The 17,896-nt window shown below is 41.5% G+C and overlaps 1 protein-coding gene across 3 annotated transcripts in view; it reads left to right on the top strand.

The window, feature by feature from the left end:
- The window catches only part of RANBP3 (RAN binding protein 3), a 71,263-nt gene extending 64,863 nt beyond the window's left edge, over positions 1-6,400 (top strand). For 2 of the 3 annotated variants that reach the window (XM_083179175.1, XM_083179176.1), the window contains 4 exons: positions 1,120-1,240; positions 4,093-4,235; positions 4,383-4,560; positions 4,665-6,400. In XM_083179175.1, the coding sequence (XP_083035301.1) occupies positions 1,120-1,240; positions 4,093-4,235; positions 4,383-4,560; positions 4,665-4,708 (486 nt within the window). In that variant the 3' untranslated portion in view covers positions 4,709-6,400. Of the gene's footprint in view, positions 1-1,119; positions 1,241-2,664; positions 2,757-4,092; positions 4,236-4,382; positions 4,561-4,664 lie in introns of those variants that run through there. The other variant, XM_083179177.1, reaches the window with a different exon arrangement.
- The last annotated feature ends 11,496 nt before the right edge of the window (positions 6,401-17,896 follow it).

Below are 17,896 nucleotides of genomic sequence, written 5' to 3'. Positions count from 1 at the left end.
TTATAAACGGAACTCTACTGCTCTCAGAGCATTTTGTTAGCTTTTGGTGTCTTCCTTCATATGTCTTCATCTAAACAAACGTCTTTATATGTACACCATTGTCAGGGTGAATACGCATGGGGCAATGTTAGCCTTATTTCTAAGCGATCTGACCTAGATCATTTAGAAATTAAGCATGGATTGATGCGTGTGTATGCCTCCAAGCTACATCGATGCACATCTCCTTCGTAGGCTAGATCTTAACTACATTTAGCCAAGATCTAGACTGCCGGTCACTGGTCATCGCTGGTGCTAAACTACGTCGCTCAGCAAGGGGCTAAAGTTGCCTCATGTGTAGGGGGCTTTACTGCCACCACTTTAGGTTCAATATTTTGCGTAAAATATTTGTATGTATTAGAGTCAGAAACAAAGCTGTTTACATATACATATCCAGAGATCTCTTATCCAAAATATTCCTAAAACTGTGGGGGTTTTAGAATATTTCAGATATTCTGCCCCTTTTTTCATGCTTACTAAGTCCCCTGATGTCCACAGCATCCTTCAGGATATTCTTCAGCAGTCCCAGGAGTGCATTACGCGGGTGTGCCGGTGACGTCACCGGTGTGCCTGCAAACTGGCGCAATGCACACCGCGGACAGCTGAAGAAGATCCTGAAGGACGCCGTGCAACCATCAGGGGGACCAGGTAAGTATGTTAAAAAATCTAAAAACCCGTAAAAGTCCTTTATCCGAAATGATCGTGGTCCCGAGCATTTCACATAAGGGATACTCAACCTTCACTTAAAGGTGCTCATACACTGTACTTTTTTGCCTTGCAATGCACGTTCCCACACACATCACGGCGTAAAAAAAAGTATGCGCAGTCCGTACTTTTTGTACTAGATCGCATCTTGTTCAAACCACGCAGAGTACATCGTAGTGTGTGGGCACCTTTGAGCCAGTGCCATTGTTTTTGATGTTCATACAACCTGAAAATCTGTATGATGCTTAAATACTTATTTAGGCATTGCTCATAATCCTTCACTCATGTCCATTAGTATCATGTGTCAATACTGTATTTACTTAATTTATGTTTCATTTACCCCCTCTATTGTCTTACCTTTTTCCTATCTGCCGGCAGATTCAATGCAAACTATTTGTGTTTGATAAAGTATCGCAGTCTTGGGTAGAGAGAGGTCGTGGACTTTTGCGGCTGAACGACATGGCTTCCACGGATGATGGCATGTTGCAATCTAGACTAGGTGAGTTTATTATTCGTTGGGAACAAATATCATTTTGATTGAAATTGATTCAATATTTAGTTTGCATGGCAGGTAATGGTTTAATGTCCCGTACACACGGTTGAATGTGGTCTATTTTTCTATTTGATTTTGCGGTACTTATGTAATAGCCGGGCGCCCACTAAGCAAATGGCAAAGGGGGATTCTGCGTAAGAAAATCACATTGCATGCAGTTTTTTTTGCATGCGATGCGATTTTCCTATATAATTTATTCACTGCTCTCTGGCCGTGGGCGGTGCGATCGCATCGCACTTCCCGCAAAATCACATTTGATTTTCTAGGGTGCAATGCCATTTCATGTAGTATACACTTGTATGACATACAATGGGATTAATGCCCCCCCCCCCCCCTCCCACTATCCATGCCACCCCGAAGCGTGGCGAGCGCAGCGGGATGCGTCCTCCCAACCTTTTCATACCCCCACTATCCACGTCGGTGTGGAATTGATTTTATAGTGTGGCGAGCGCAGCGAGCCACCGAGCCTGAAGCGTGGTGAGCCCCGCGAGGGGACGCAAATTACTTTATATGTATTCCGCGGGGCTCGCCACACTATATACAATCAACTACACGCCGGCGTGGATAGTGGGAGTATGAAAAGGTCGGAAGGACGCGTTATGCTGCGCTCACCATGCTTCAGGAAGGCGTGGCTAGTGAGGGGGTGCCTAAATCTCATTCTATGCCATACAAGTGTATACTACATTAAATGGCATCGCATGTGATGCGATTTCCCTATGGTGCCGTACGTATGCTTATTGGGCGCTCGTCTAACACATAAGTAGCGATTTTTGCTTTTATAACCGAATCGAACGCTTAAGATTTTTATCCTGATGCGCTGCATTGAAATCAAATAGAAACAGAGACTGTGCAGGCAAGGCTATATAATACAGATCTGTACGATATAGTCCAAATCAAATGCGTTTTCCTTGGTGTATGATTTGATCAACTAGCAAGGCAATCGCACCATGTGTACACCCCTTAAAAACTAGTTACATACTTTATATTTGTCTGCAACATAAAATCATAACTGTTACGTTAAACTAGGGTCCCACCAAATGTGATGTGTAGTTTCCTTGCCAGGAGCTTGAAGATATGGTCATAAAGGAAGAAACTTGCCATTTCTTAACTATTAACCATCCGTTTCCACCTGAAGCAAGGGTTTCTTCTTTTTCTTATAAATACAGGTGGAATAATTTTTGCAATAGCCTCTCCATTCTTTGGCTGTTAGCAACTGGTAACTTACTTTTGTATCCATGCATGAAGAGTTCATAAAGACCTGTATAGTTTGGAAACATTACACCTAAGTGTTAGTCTACACACACACTTTATTTTTATTTTTTTCTAAAAAAAAAATATCAAAACAAAAAAAAACCCTCTCCAACTTTTAGGGTGGTGTTACATGGGAGCGCTTGATCGCTGCGCTTTTCCACTAGACATGATGACAGGTTGAAGTGAAGGGGAAACGACCCTCCCCTGTCAGGTAAGAGCGATTCTGCTCAGGAAACATTGCATGCAGCATCTTTAGCACATAGTAGCTCCTTTGTAACAGGGGAGGAGCAATCCCCCTTGCCTAAATTTGTCAGCACAGGAGCAGCTGAGCTGTTGTGATCTATAGGAAAGCGCCACTTTTAAGCATTGTCATGTGATACCACCATTAGGGAATGGGTTATTTTCCAGTGCATGAGTCACCAGCATATCCCCTATGGCCTTTATTGTTAATCATTTTATTTTTATATTCTCAGATTCCAATTTTTCACAACAACATAATTGCCATGCAGTAATTTGCAGCCAAGTACAATAAAGTAGAATTGCTACATATTCCATATACCATACTGTACGTGCTTTGCACCATATGAAGATTACCTGTATGAGGCATCACCGCGAAATAAGATTCAAAAATCCCTATACTATGGCCAGGAAAAATGATTGACCTCTTGCTTTTGAATACCTCCATGCTCCTCCCCTGTTCTAGGCGTTACAGCTAGTACAAGCACAATGTATATTTACAGAACACAGATACAAAATTTACACCACTAAACCTTCATTGCGCCTATCAATAGCTCCTTACATCGCAAGGATAGTCACTGGCCGGGGGCCAATATTACACATACTATAAACATATTTAGTGAGCGTTTTTTTTTTATTTTTTATTTTTTTTAAAGGGTGACTGACACATTGGGTAACTGTTTTGATACAAGAGTGGTCAGTGTTTTATAGTGCTTTGGGGAATTTGTTATAGTCTTCACCCAGTGATACTCATACAAACATTAGCAATACATGGTGTTGTAGTAAGGGCAACACAGACATCATTTTTATATAGTGTATGTATGTAATATAATTGTACACCAGATATGTCCTTTACGCTTATGTATGTTCAAATTAGCTTTTAACATTGTCATTAATAAAACATTTGACCAATTATAAAAATGAGTAATATCTTATGATTAGTAGATGAAGAGGACAAAGTAACAATCCACAAACTGACTGACTATGATGCTCTGTTTAGACAACTAGTCAGTCAGAAAGCATCACCAGTACTATTCCTTCCATGCATGGTGGTGGATTTATGATTTAAAAAAACAATTGTCAATATCAAATCTGCTACTAGTTGTTTTTTTTTCTTGTCCTTAAAAACGTTTATTAAAAAAAAAATGGATTAACAGATTGCTTTATTGGTAATAGTTTTCAGCTGTCTCTACAATTCAAAATGAAACGCTACAGTATAGGCATTCATTTATTAAATGACCTGCGATATAGAGCAGGACAGCAAGTATACGCGAAGTACCTTTCTGTGTAACAAATCTATCTTTTCTCAGTGATGCGCACACAGGGCAGTTTGCGACTGATTCTCAACACTAAGCTCTGGGCTCAGATGCAGATAGATAAAGCAAGTGAGAAGAGCATTCGAATAACTGCAATGGACACCGAAGACCAGGGGGTCAAAGTTTTTCTCATATCTGTGAGTTAAATTGGGCTTTTATCAGAAGATTTAAATGTTATTACCACTAGCTGATTATTCCATATGCACATGAGTTCCCAGCCTTTTGCATTTCTGAGGTCTCCAATATCACATAACAATTGGTTATTATTTTTAATATACATGTAGGCAAGTTCTAAAGACACAGGACAACTTTTTGCTGCAATTCACCACCGTATCCTTGCCCTGAGGAGCCGAGTAGAGCAGGAGCTTGAGATCAAGTGCCCTGAGCCCGTGAGGGAAGTGACACAGTCCAATGAGGAAGACAGCGATGATGATGTCCTTACACCTGCAGTTTCAACAAGTGGTAAATGTCCTCTTTAAATTGGAGATGATTTTTTTTTTTTCAAATCTGATCGTTTAAAAAACAAAACTTTATTTTGCCTTTTTAACACGCACTTCTTTCTTTAGCACCTAGTGATGAAGGAGACAAGCCACCTGTATCCAGTACATAGCAGCTACTTACCTCATTTCCAGAAAGATGATGTTTCTCAGCTGGCAGAGTTGACAGTCCACAGCTTCCCTCTGCCTTTAAGCCTCATGGAGTATTTAAAACCAACTCCCAATTTCAAGGCTGAACTGAGGACACAGACTTTACCCAGGAACTGTTCTCTTTTTGTTCATCCCAAGAAACCAGAAAAAAAATTACATTGGATATAAATATATATATATAATTTTTTTTAATAGTGTTTTTGGAGGGGATCAGGGTGTTATCCAACCTAAACACAGTGTAGAATGCTTGCCTGGATGTATGAGAATAAAACAGCTCATCATATTGATGAGCTGAAAGAAAAACTTTTTTTTTTCTCCCCTCCTGTTAAAAGCCATGCAATTCGCATTGTTTTTTTTTTTTTTTTTTTATAAATATACATTTTTTTTTTTTTTATTCTTCTCAAAACACACAATGTACATTTATCCTCTGGTAGTTGGCTGGATCCCAGCCCTGTGCAGGAACAAAGTGGTTACTGAATATGTACAGGAATTCTTGCATAGTTCGTTCACTTCCAAATACCTTCAAGTGGATGCCTTTTGAGATTGGAATAAATACTTCAATAACACTGACTTTTACAAAGCTCTTAAACTAAGAACATCTCCTCTTTTAAGTGTTTGCCAGTTGAATGAAAAATTCTCATTCTGTTTTCATTTCCTTTCTTCTTTTTTTTTTTTTTTTTTTTTGTACCCTAATTTAGCTTTTTTGGTGTGTTCTGAAATTTTTTTTTATTTTTTTTTGTATCTTTATTTAAGGGAAAGAGTTAAGGAACATTGTATACAAAGCTGTGTTTTCTTGTTTTGTTTTTTCTCCTGTTTACTCTGGTCTCACTTGTGGAAGATTTTAAGAAAGCACACTAACCACAGCTGGGCTGTACTCACTTAGTCCTACTCTGGTTTAAGGAGAATTACAGATCAATGTTTTCATGTTATAGTACATGGTTACATGTACTAAACTATTTATTGCTTTCTTTTCTGTTAGTAATTTCATAATCCATCCCTCGGGCCCACTTATGTGGCTATGATGATGAATGTGACTGTCCCAACTTTCGAACTGTCCCATACACTGAATACACATCTACAGAAGTACATTACAGTTTCCATTTCAGGTGTTCCGCAAAGTCTGAGAAGTACAACTACTTGGTCTATATATGTACAGTACTTGATAAATGAATGGCTCCTATCAGTGACCTCATTTGTTTGGAAAAAGGGTGTTCCATTTTGCCGTGCAGGAATGCAAAACACACCTAGAAAAGAGGATTAACTCCTATTAAGCAATCTGTTTAATATCTGCTCAGCATTAACATTCTCTCTTACTGATAGCCATCTGTCATGAGAACAGACTTGGTTCTGTTGCTATTTACCAAGATATGTATAAATACAATTTACTATATCATACTGATGCACACATTATGGTGTTCTGAGCTATTGTTCCATGTTCTGAGGTGCAAATCTTTTCTCATGACAGATTGCAACTAATAAAAGACTGAATGTACTTTGCTGAATGTTTAACCTTTTAATCCTTCTCTCAAGTCTTATTTTAAATTGATTTTTCCTATTTGGTCTTACATCTCAATCCTCCTCTCCCGTGTGGTATATAGTGTATAATATTCTGAATTGTATTTTTTTCTTTAAATATATAAAGAACTAGGTGTTCAGTATTTATTTTTCTTTATACTTTAATTCCATATACCTAATTAAACTCCTCACACAAGAAACTGAGCGCTGTCAAATCCAAGCACAGTATTAAGCAAGTTCCAAATATTTTACTGAAATCTCTTCAAGTCACTGGTTGCTCAGTGGTACAACTTTTGGACTTCTAGCTTCAGGCGGGTTTTTTATTTTATTTTTTTTGTTAAAAATGTTTTAGTCACAATGCTTTGCAACTAGAGCTCCCAAGGAGACTGAGATGATTAATTTTATATGTGAAACCCGTGGATTTTGTGTACCTTAAGGTGCCCATACACAGTACAATTTAACAGGTGCGATGTGCGCTCCCGTGCACAGCACAATAAGGTATGTGCTACACATGCTTTTTGTACTAGATTGCATCTCATTGCATTGCAAAACGTATGCGATCTAGTCCAAATTGCATACAGTGATTGTACCATGTATGGGCACCTTTAGGGCCAGATCTATAAAACTTCAAAGAGTGATGGACAACCAGCTCCTACCTGTCATTTTTTAAAACAGCCTGTGACATGACAGTTAGGAGCTGATTGGCTTTTTATCACTCTAGTTTGTCACTTTTTGAAGCTTAATACATCTGGCCCTTAATTTGCAGAAAGGAACATGTATGGGGAATGAAGCTTCAGCTGCTGCATTGTAGCATGTACACAGATTAGGATTGTCCATATCAAATTATTCTGTGCAGTCTCCTCCTGCTGCATCCTTGCTGCATCGCTTTGCAACTCTGATACATGTTTGGCAACAATGACACATGACTCCTGAGAGGGGATGTAGCACAGTAATTCAAGTTAAAAAAAGACGTTCGTCCATCAACCTATCTAACTTGAAACTACCGACTTGAGTAAGTCATATCTATAGGATTCCCTTAGTGGCCTATCCAGTTTTGATTTAAATTCATTAACAGTAGTTGCTGTAACCACCCCCTCCGGCAATGAGTTCTGGAATGTTAATGCTCTAATGATGACGAATCCTCTTCTTAATTCAGTGTGGAATTTCTTTTCCTCGAGCCTCAGTACATGCCCGCGTGTCCTAATTATAGGCCTGTTAGTGAACAAATCATCTCCCAATTCCATGTGACTGTAGCAATGATGTATGAGGACATATTTGTACTAATACTATTCCAAGGAGTGATTTACTTTATATAAAGGCTGTTTTTAAAATGTGGATGATAGTCGCGAATGAAAAATTTTAATTACTCTTTGATCCTCCATGTCATCCAGTAAAATGGGTAGCTTTCTTTCTAGGTTAGGAAGAGATCAGCTAAATAAAACTACACCCAACTGGTATATAATGCAGCAGCCTCTCCTTGTGTAACCTTCTGGACTATCACACTATTTCTTTCTTTATAGTGTAGGGCATCCTTGACTTTTAGGTCCTTGTGACATGTCCTCAGTGGTATATATCTGTAGACTAGGCTACAATGTTGTTACTATATCAATATGAAAGATTAGATCATAGAGAAGACTCCAAACGTCATAACATTCCTTGTTTCTGAAAGAGTGGTCTATATTGTACTAGGGGATAAGCTTTCATTTTGTTGGGCTTTTAACTATATCTGCTCCTACTTCTCCATATCCAGCAAGTTTGACTCATTTGGTCAGTCGAGTTGTCTCTAGTAGTCATTAGTGCAGGGCTGGGCAATAGTGGCCCTCCAGATGTTGAGGAACTACATATCCCAGGATGCTTTGCATTAGATTTGCTATGTGGCCATGCTGAAACTGATGCAAGGCATGCTGGTATGTGTAGTTCATCAACATCTGGAGGGCCGCTATTGCCCAGCCCTGCATTATTAGTGGTAATACTCCGAAATATGAGTATATATACCCACATACTGTCCCAATTTTTAATGGTACTATCCCGTTTTTTGGGGACGGCCCTGCCCTGGGCCAGCAGTGGGGGTGGGGGCAGTTGAGAGTTCATAGTAGCTGTAAATAGACACTGCGCTCAACATCAGTTCCTTGATACAGAGGGGCCATTCCCCCACAGTGGTGAAAAAGAGGGTGTTGCCTCATGGGATCCACTGGTATAGGCCATGCTACCAAATCTTTGGGGGTGTGCAGGGTCTTGCTTCACTTCTTTTATACCCCTTTTACACCAGCCAAAATTCCCGGGTTGGCTCCGTGAATAGTGCTGGTGTGAAAGGGTCCCTGGGCCAAAATTCTGGAACTATTGCCCTGGGGTTGCAACCCTGCTAGCTACCAGGGTTGCTCCCGGGTTACTGGCTGGTATGAAAGGTGTAGGGACATGTCCCTCTTTCCCATGTTGCCTCTGCTGATGCTGATTGGCTATGCAGGGCAGCTTTCAGTTGTGGATTTTCAGAGACATGTCAAGGCATTACAAAGTGTACCGGAAGACACTGTTTAAGCCAGGCATGTCCAACGTTGGCCCTCCAGATGTTGTGAAACTACACATCCCAGCATGCTTTGCCACAGTTTTGCTATTAGAGAATGCTAAAACTATTGCAAAGCATGCTGGGATGTGTAGTTTAAAAACATCTGGAGGGCCAACGTTGGACATGCCTGGTTTAAGCTGTGTGGCACAACAGACCCCAGCAGTGCTATTTAACCCCTGCAAGCCTAACAAATGAATAGGTGTGGGAGCTTCAGAACATTAGAGAAGAGGAGTTCCAGTGCCAGATTACAGGCTCTATTAAGGGTGCCCAGATATATACCATAGCATTCTCTCCCTCTCTCTATTGTCCTCTTCTTTGTGGGCCTAAAAAAGGCCATTTCCAATGACATTCTCCTAGGAATGCAGGGTCATCCCGGGTTCAGTATGAAAGATGCCGACCCTGAATGTCCCTGCTTCAAAAGCATGTGTAAACGGGACCCACCCTAGGAATGTCCCTGGAATTTGATTCCTGGGTTGTCCCCTGCATTTCTGGTGTGAAAGGGGTATAAGATGTTGGAAGGTATGTATACACAGATTAAAAACTAATGGTATTTTAGTGAATTTGCTGCTTAATTGAAAGCAGCAATTAGATGGCACAACCAGACTTCTGACTGATTGCAGCTTTAAATGGTATCTGGATGATGGGTGACTGTGTCTAGATCAAAAGATCAACATGAGTTTTTTTTTATTTTTTTACTTTTTCATACTTTACCATCCATGTGGACTCTGATTGGTGAAGATAAAATGTGCTGAGCACAGTGGTAGCAGAGCAAGGGTCCTTGTTAGAAGCATGGTGAACACACAGTGACTGTGGGACCACCTGGGTAGGTGTCGACATTGACACCAAAAAAAGTGAAAAACTCTTGTCAGTGTTTTCATGTGTTGACTTTTGCCCTGTCAGCTTTTTTCTTGTGTCCACCTTTTCATATTGATCATCTAGCTTAGGTAGTGTCGACCATTTAACCCCAAACCCTTTCAATTTATGGGTGATTTCAGTGGAATCCTGATGATGCTGTAATTCCAGAGCCTGTAACAAGCATTACATACTCCATAGGGGTTGACAATCACTTGCCTGCTAAAGTTGTAGGAACCTTTTGTAAATCGGAGCAGTTTCTAGAGTTTTTGATGCTTGGATTGCTGAACTCCCAGCATTTTATGGGAATTCCCATGAATAAGCAGGGTATTCCCCTGGGAACGCAGGAGGGCCCCGTTTACAGCCATCTCCTTAAGAAAAATTAGTTTTCACTGACTTATTTCTGAAGGAGAGAAAAATCATTTGATAATCGGTGACCTTGGAATAATTTCTCTCCCCTTCGGCCACATGCAGGGGGATGTGTTCTCATACACATCTCCTCACATGCTAATGAGGGGATGCGGGCGTTCAGCAGGAAGTACTGACCTGTTCGCTGGGCTGCGAGTATGCACAGCCTACTAAACAGGTCTGAATCAGGCCCTTTGTGTTTTCCTCGTTGTTCTCTACATTTAGGGATAAAATTGTAAACACTTTCTAAGCCTGAAAAACCAAAGAATGTTGTACACCAGGGATATGTAAAGAAGTGGCCTTCCAGCTTCTGTAAGACTATACATACCAGCAAGCCTTGCTATCATGTTATGTTACAACTTGTGGGGCATTCTGGGATGGGTTCTTATTGTGCATCGCTATTCTATACCTACTGTCAGGAAAGTTCAAGTTCTAAACACTGAGGGGATGCGGTCAAAATCTCGGCGGTCCTGATGGTCGAAATACTGCTGCCGGAATCCTGACCGTCGCAATGCCGGCACTTTGTCCCTCTATGGGTGTCCATGGGGGGGATCCATGGCCCCCTTGACCGCTGGGATTTCATACTGATCCCACTCTGAGACTAGGTAGTGTATCTGATAGCACTCTGGTGTATAGTCTCAACTTATTTGGCCCTCCCCTTTTGCATGTTCTGCGTTATTTTCTTTTTCAATGAACTAGGTCCTGACAGTTGTTCATTATTTAATTCCTGCCAAGAGGATGATTTTTGAAGGACACAGGTCTGCAATGATATTCTTTTTCTCTAATTGCAGAAACGGCAACAGTGTATGATTCCCTTCACTGTCGCAGCTGCTGGAGAAATGTCAATTGGTGCAGTCTTATCCATACAAAGACAACGGTCACACCAGTGAACAACTGAGCAATCTTATGGTTGCTCAGAATGTCCCACAGAAGTCGGCTGTCTAAAGCTGTTTACACACGGGGGCGATAGGGGCTGAAATCGCTGGAAATATGGTCGCAGGCGACCATATTGTCAGTGATGGGTGTTTGTGCCCCGGTAATAAATCGCTGGGTGCGCGCTCCCGTTTTCAGCCCCATTATAATCGTTGGTCGCAGGAGCTTGCTCCTGCGACCAGCTGATTACCTCTATGGCACCGCCGGCAGAGGTTCCCTTTCATCAGCGACCATCTCTGGTCGCTGATGAAAAGGAGAAACTGAGCAATATATTGCTCAGCCATATATTGCTATCAATATATGGCTGAGCAATATATCTCCCCCGTTTGTACGGGGCTTATGTCATTGTAACTAGTACCAAGAACTCAGTTGCAATATGTCTGCATTTGAGTTGGTACCAAAAAATAAATAAAAAATAGCTCAGACCTGGTAACATCAGCATTGCGTTCACCTCTCCACTTGCTGGATGGTGGAGAACATCATTATTGATTCGTGGGATGATATTGTGCATATTGTTAACTATTACATTCTAGTGTGCACACACCTTTTTGGAAGAAGGTCTTGAACATTAGTAGTAGAATTATATATATCAACCGCCATTCAGTGTACCAAGCAATTTAACCCCTTCCTGACACAGCATGTTTTTGCCTTCCTGACAGAGCCCTTTTTTTCAAATCTGACATGTATCACTTAAGTGGGGATAACTTTTTTTTGCTTTTACTTATCCCAGTGATTTTGAGATTGTTTTTTCGTGACACATTGTACTTCAAGTTAGTGGTAAATTTTCGTCGATACAGTCTGTGTTTTTTTGTGAAAAATACCAAAATGTCGGAAAAAATGGAAAATTTAGCAATTTGCAAAATGTTAAATTTTCTGCTTGTGAGACAAATAATCATACCACTCAAAATAGTTAATAACTAACATAGACCATATGTCTACTTTATGTTTCCATCATTATTTCAACTTCCTTTTAATTTTTTTGGACACTAGGAGGCTTACAATATGAATAGCAAATTTTCAAGAAAATTTCAAACACTGATTTTTTTAGGGACCAGTTCAGTTCTGATGTGACTTTGAGGGACTTGTATGTGAGACACCCCCATAAATGATGCCATTTCAAAAACTGCACCCCTCACAGTATTCAAAACAGCATTTTGGAAGTTTGTTAACCCTTTAGGTGTTTCACAGGAATTAAAACAAAGTGTAGGTGAAATTTCAAAATTTCATTTTTTTTGCAGATTTGCAATTTTAATACATTTTTCTAAGGAACACAGTACATTTTACTAGAGAAATGTGACTAAAAATTGATTCCCCCAATTCTTTTGTTTTCATAAATATCCTATATGTGGCCCTAGTGTGCACGTTGACCAAACCACAGGCTTCATAATAGAAGGAGCACCTACTTGATTTTGGAGCCTCCTTTTTATGAGATTATTTTTTAGGCACCATGTAGGTTTCAAGGCACCATAAGATGCTAAAAGTTAGGAACCCCCCCACAAGTGACCCCATTTTGCAAACTACACCCCTCAGGGAATTCATCTAGGGGTATAGTGTACATTTCAAACCCCCAGGGGTTTCACCAATTGTGGTACAACTGGGCAGTGAAAATGAAAAATTATTTTTTTTACACAAAAATGCAGTTCTGGCTCCAAATTTGTCATTTTCACAAGGAATGAAGGAGACAAAGCACCCCAAAATCTGTGCCCCAATTTCTCCCGAGTACGGCAATGCCTCACATGTGACCAAAAAATACCAGTTGGGTGCATGGCAGGACTCAGAAGGGAAGGAGTGATTTTTGGATTTTGCAGCTCAGATTCTGGTGGAATGTTGGTGGGTGCTATGTCGCATTAGCAAGACCCCCGAAGCACCAATACAGTGGAACCCCCCCACAAGTGACCCCATTTTGCAAACTACACCCCTCAGGGAATTCATCTAGGGGTATAGTGTACATTTCAAACCCCCAGGGGTTTCACCAATTTTGATACAACTGGGCAGTGAAAATGAAAAATTACATTTTTTACACAAAAATGCAGTTCTGGCTCAAAATTTTTCATTTTCACAAGGAATGAAGGAGACAAAGCACCCCAAAATCTGTGCCCCAATTTCTCCCGAGTATGGCAATGCCTCACATGTGACCAAAAAATGCCAGTTGGGTGCATGGCAGGACTCAGAAGGGAAGGAGTGATATTTGGATTTTGCAGCACAGATTCTGGTGGAATTTTGGTGGGTGCTATGTCGCATTAACAAGACCCCCAAAGCACCAATACAGTGGAACCCCCCCACAAGTGACCCCATTTTGCAAACTACACCCCTCAGGGAATTCATCTAGGGGTATAGTGTACATTTCAAACCCCCAGGGGTTTCACCAATTTTGATACAACTGGGCAGTGAAAATGAAAAATTACATTTTTTTACACAAAAATGCAGTTCTGGCTCCAAATTTGTCATTTTAACAAGGAATGAAGGAGAAAAAGCACCCCAAAATCTGTGCCCCAATTTCTCCCGAGTACGGCAATGCCTCACATGTGACCAAAAAATACCAGTTGGGTGCATGGCAGGACTCAGAAGGGAAGGAGTGATTTTTGGATTTTGCAGCTCAGATTCTGGTGGAATGTTGGTGGGTGCTATGTCGCATTAGCAAGACCCCCGAAGCACCAATACAGTGGAACCCCCCCACAAGTGACCCCATTTTGCAAACTACACCCCTCAGGGAATTCATCTAGGGGTATAGTGTACATTTCAAACCCCCAGGGGTTTCACCAATTTTGATACAACTGGGCTGTGCAACTGAAAAATTACATTTTTTACACAAAAATGCAGTTCTGGCTCAAAATTTTTCATTTTCACAAGGAATGAAGGAGACAAAGCACCCCAAAATCTATGCCCCAATTTCTCCCGAGTATGGCAATGCCTCACATGTGACCAAAAAATACCAGTTGGGTGCATGGCAGGACTCAGAAGGGAAGGAGTGATTTTTGGATTTTGCAGCTCAGATTCTGGTGGAATGTTGGTGGGTGCTATGTCGCATTAGCAAGACCCCCGAAGCACCAATACAGTGGAACCCCCCCACAAGTGACCCCATTTTGCAAACTACACCCCTCAGGGAATTCATCTAGGGGTATAGTGTACATTTCAAACCCCCAGGGGTTTCACCAATTTTGATACAACTGGGCAGTGAAAATGAAAAATTACATTTTTTTACACAAAAATGCAGTTCTGGCTCCAAATTTGTCATTTTCACAAGGAATGAAGGAGACAAAGCACCCCAAAATCTGTGCCCCAATTTCTCCCGAGTACGGCAATGCCTCACATGTGACCAAAAAATACCAGTTGGGTGCATGGCAGGACTCAGAAGGGAAGGAGTGATTTTTGGATTTTGCAGCTCAGATTCTGGTGGAATGTTGGTGGGTGCTATGTCGCATTAGCAAGACCCCCGAAGCACCAATACAGTGGAAGCCCCCCACAAGTGACCCCATTTTGCAAACTACACCCCTCTGGGAATTCATCTAGGGGTATAATGTACATTTCAAACCCCCAGGGGTTTCACCAATTGTGGTACAACTGGGCAGTGAAAATGAAAAATTAAATTTTTTACACAAAAATGCAGTTCTGGCTCAAAATTTTTCATTTTCAGAAGGTATGAAGGAGAAAAAGCACCCCAAAATCTGTGCCCCAATTTCTCCCGAGTACGGCAATGCTTCATGTGTGACCAAAAAATGGCAGGACTCAGAAGGGAAGGAGTGATATTTGGATTTTGCAGCTCAGATTCTGGTGGAATTTTGGTGGGTGCTATGTCGCATTAGCAAGACCCCCGAAGCACCAATACAGTGACCCCATTTTGCAAACTACACCCCTTTTTGCAAACTACACCCCTCAGGGAATTCATCTAGGGGTATAGTGTACATTTCAAACCCCCAGGGGTTTCACCAATTTTGATACAACTGGGCAGTGAAAATGAAAAATTACATTTTTTTACACAAAAATGCAGTTCTGGCTCAAAATTTTTCATTTTCATAAGGTATGAAGGAGAAAAAGCACCCCAAAATCTGTGCCCCAATTTCTCCCGAGTACGGCAATGCTTCATGTGTGACCAAAAAATGGCAGGACTCAGAAGGGAAGGAGTGATATTTGGATTTTGCAGCTCAGATTCTGGTGGAATTTTGGTGGGTGCTATGTCGCATTAGCAAGACCCCCGAAGCACCAATACAGTGGAACCCCCCCACAAGTGACCCCATTTTGCAAACTACACCCCTCAGGGAATTCATCTAGGGGTATAGTGTACATTTCAAACCCCCAGGGGTTTCACCAATTTTGATACAACTGGGCAGTGAAAATGAAAAATTACATTTTTTTACACAAAAATGCAGTTCTGGCTCAAAATTTTTCATTTTCATAAGGTATGAAGGAGAAAAAGCACCCCAAAATCTGTGCCCCAATTTCTCCCGAGTACGGCAATGCCTCACATGTGACCAAAAAATACCAGTTGGGTGCATGGCAGGACTCAGAAGGGAAGGAGTGATTTTTGGATTTTGCGGCTCAGATTCTGGTGGAATGAATGGTGGGTGCTATGTGGCATTAGCAAGACCCCCGAAGCACGGTGAAATGATGAACCTAATAATCCATAGATGTGTGATATATTTTAAAACACTCCTTTATACATAGGCCGGGTTTGTCGGGGCAAGTGTCACACTGGAAAATAGTTTGCTTTCTTATTCCCTTTTTATAGCAAACTTTGCACCTTTTTTGTGTCCTGCCCTTTTTTCCAGTGGAGGGGATTTCATCAGTAAAATGCTGCCCTGGTACAATACGGGGGCCAGTACTAGAAGTACTGGGGCCCTCTGCCTGCTGGTTCCCAAATATTAGGCCCTTTATGACTTCCTCTTGAAAGTGCATAAATGTCCCCCTCTGGCTGGTAGAACGGAATAGCACGTAAGCGTTATACAGTGCCATCTGGATGATATACACGGCCAGCTTCTTGTACCAGATTTTTGTTTTCCGCAGGGCACTGTACGGCTTCAGTACCTGATCTGAAAGATCCACTCCGCCCATGTACCTATTGTAATCCAGGATACAATTAGGTTTTGAGGTGTGGGTACTGGTACCTCGTACAGGGACGGAGGTGGTACTGTCTCCGTGAATTGTTGTCAGTATAAGGACATCCCTCTTGTCCTTATATTTGACCAACAACATATTTTCGGTGCATATTCCCCTGCTTTCACCCCTTCTCATTACTTGGGCAATGTGCGTTTTTGGGAGGCCTCTTTGGTTCTTGCGCACAGTACCGCAAGCTGCTGTACCTCTTGAACCAAGGGCCTTAAACAGGGGGATGCTGGTGTAAAAGTTATCCACATAGAGGTGATAACCTTTATCCAGGAAGGGGTGCACTAAATCCCAGACAATTTTTCCACTAACACCTACGAGGGAGGGGGGGCATTCTGGCGGTTCAATTCTTGAATCCTTCCCTTCATATACCCTAAACCTGTGGGTGTACCCTGAGGTGCTTTCACACAGCTTATACATTTTTATGCCATACCTTGCCCTCTTACTGGGAAGGTACTGGCGGAATTTAACCCTTCCTTTAAAATGTATAAGGGACTCGTCTATGCAAATGAATTTATCTGGGATGTACATCTCTTCAAATTTGGCACTGAAGTGATCAATGACCGGCCTGACTTTGAATAGCCGGTCAAAGGTGGGATCATCTCTGGGTGGGCACTGTGCATTATCGTTGTAATGCAAAAATTTAAGGATTAACTCAAAACGATTCCGGGTCATGGCCATACGGTAAAGTGGGGTGCTGTACAGAACATCTGTACTCCAATATTGCCTAATTTCTGGCTTTTTTACTATGCCCATATGAAACACCAGACCCCAAAACGTCATCATCTCTACTGCATCTACAGGGGTCCACCTAGCAAATGATGACGTGGGGTTTTGAGCAATAAACTGCTGGGCATATAAATTAGTTTGGTCCACCATTAAATTTATAAAATCATCAGAGAAAAATAATTTGAAAAAGTCAATTTCTCTGAGACCTGTTGAATCAAATTGGATTCCTGGGATGGCCAAAAACTCAGGAACCTGGGGCTCAAAATTGTCTGGTGGTGGGGTCCATACGAGATCAATTATTGGGGGGGTCTCAGCTGCTCTACGGGGGCGTCTTTGAGGGGGTCCCTCATCACTAGAGGAGGAAGAGGAGCTTAAGATGAATCCTTCAAATTCCCCGCTTGCCTCACTGGCTGTGTCAGAGTCAGAGGCAAGCATGGCATATGCCTCCTCCGCTGAATACATTCTTCTGGATGACTGGGATGACATTTGGGATGACATTTGGGATGACATTTGGGATGCCATTTTTATTTTTGTGTTTCTGGTAGTGCAATGTTTCAACACGTGTATAGTGTAGGGGGGGTACAAACTTTATTTCAATGTAGTATGTAGTGTGTATGTAGTGCAGAAAAAAAAAAGGTCCTGCGCCAAAAATTGAGCACAGATGTTGGTCAGTAACGTCCGTCACTGAACAGCGCTCAAAGGCAACAGGAATTTGATCAAAAAAATTTGATAAAAAAAAATTAAAAAAAGACCCCACAGCACCCTCAAAAAAAAAAAAAAAGGTGATCAGTGATGCGACACTGATTACCAGTGAGGGGCAGCAGGTGCACAACCTTTGGTGCAACTGACAGTGCAACTGGCAGGTATATATAAAAAAAAAAACCCTGCACCCCCAAAAAGTTGCTGATCAGCACAGATATACTGATCAGCACAAAAGGGGGGGTAGCAGACACAAAATATAGCACTCTCTATCACTCTCTGTCACTATCTTTCTCTATCTATCTCTCTCTATCTATCTCTCACTATCACTCTATGACACTGCAGCAGCAGC

Source organism: Crinia signifera, chromosome 1, assembly GCF_055691185.1.
Source record: "Crinia signifera chromosome 1, ASM5569118v1, whole genome shotgun sequence".
Taxonomy (NCBI): Eukaryota; Metazoa; Chordata; class Amphibia; order Anura; family Myobatrachidae; genus Crinia; species Crinia signifera.
Note: the sequence above shows the minus strand (reverse complement) of the source record. Positions and strands in the feature narration are given on the sequence as shown.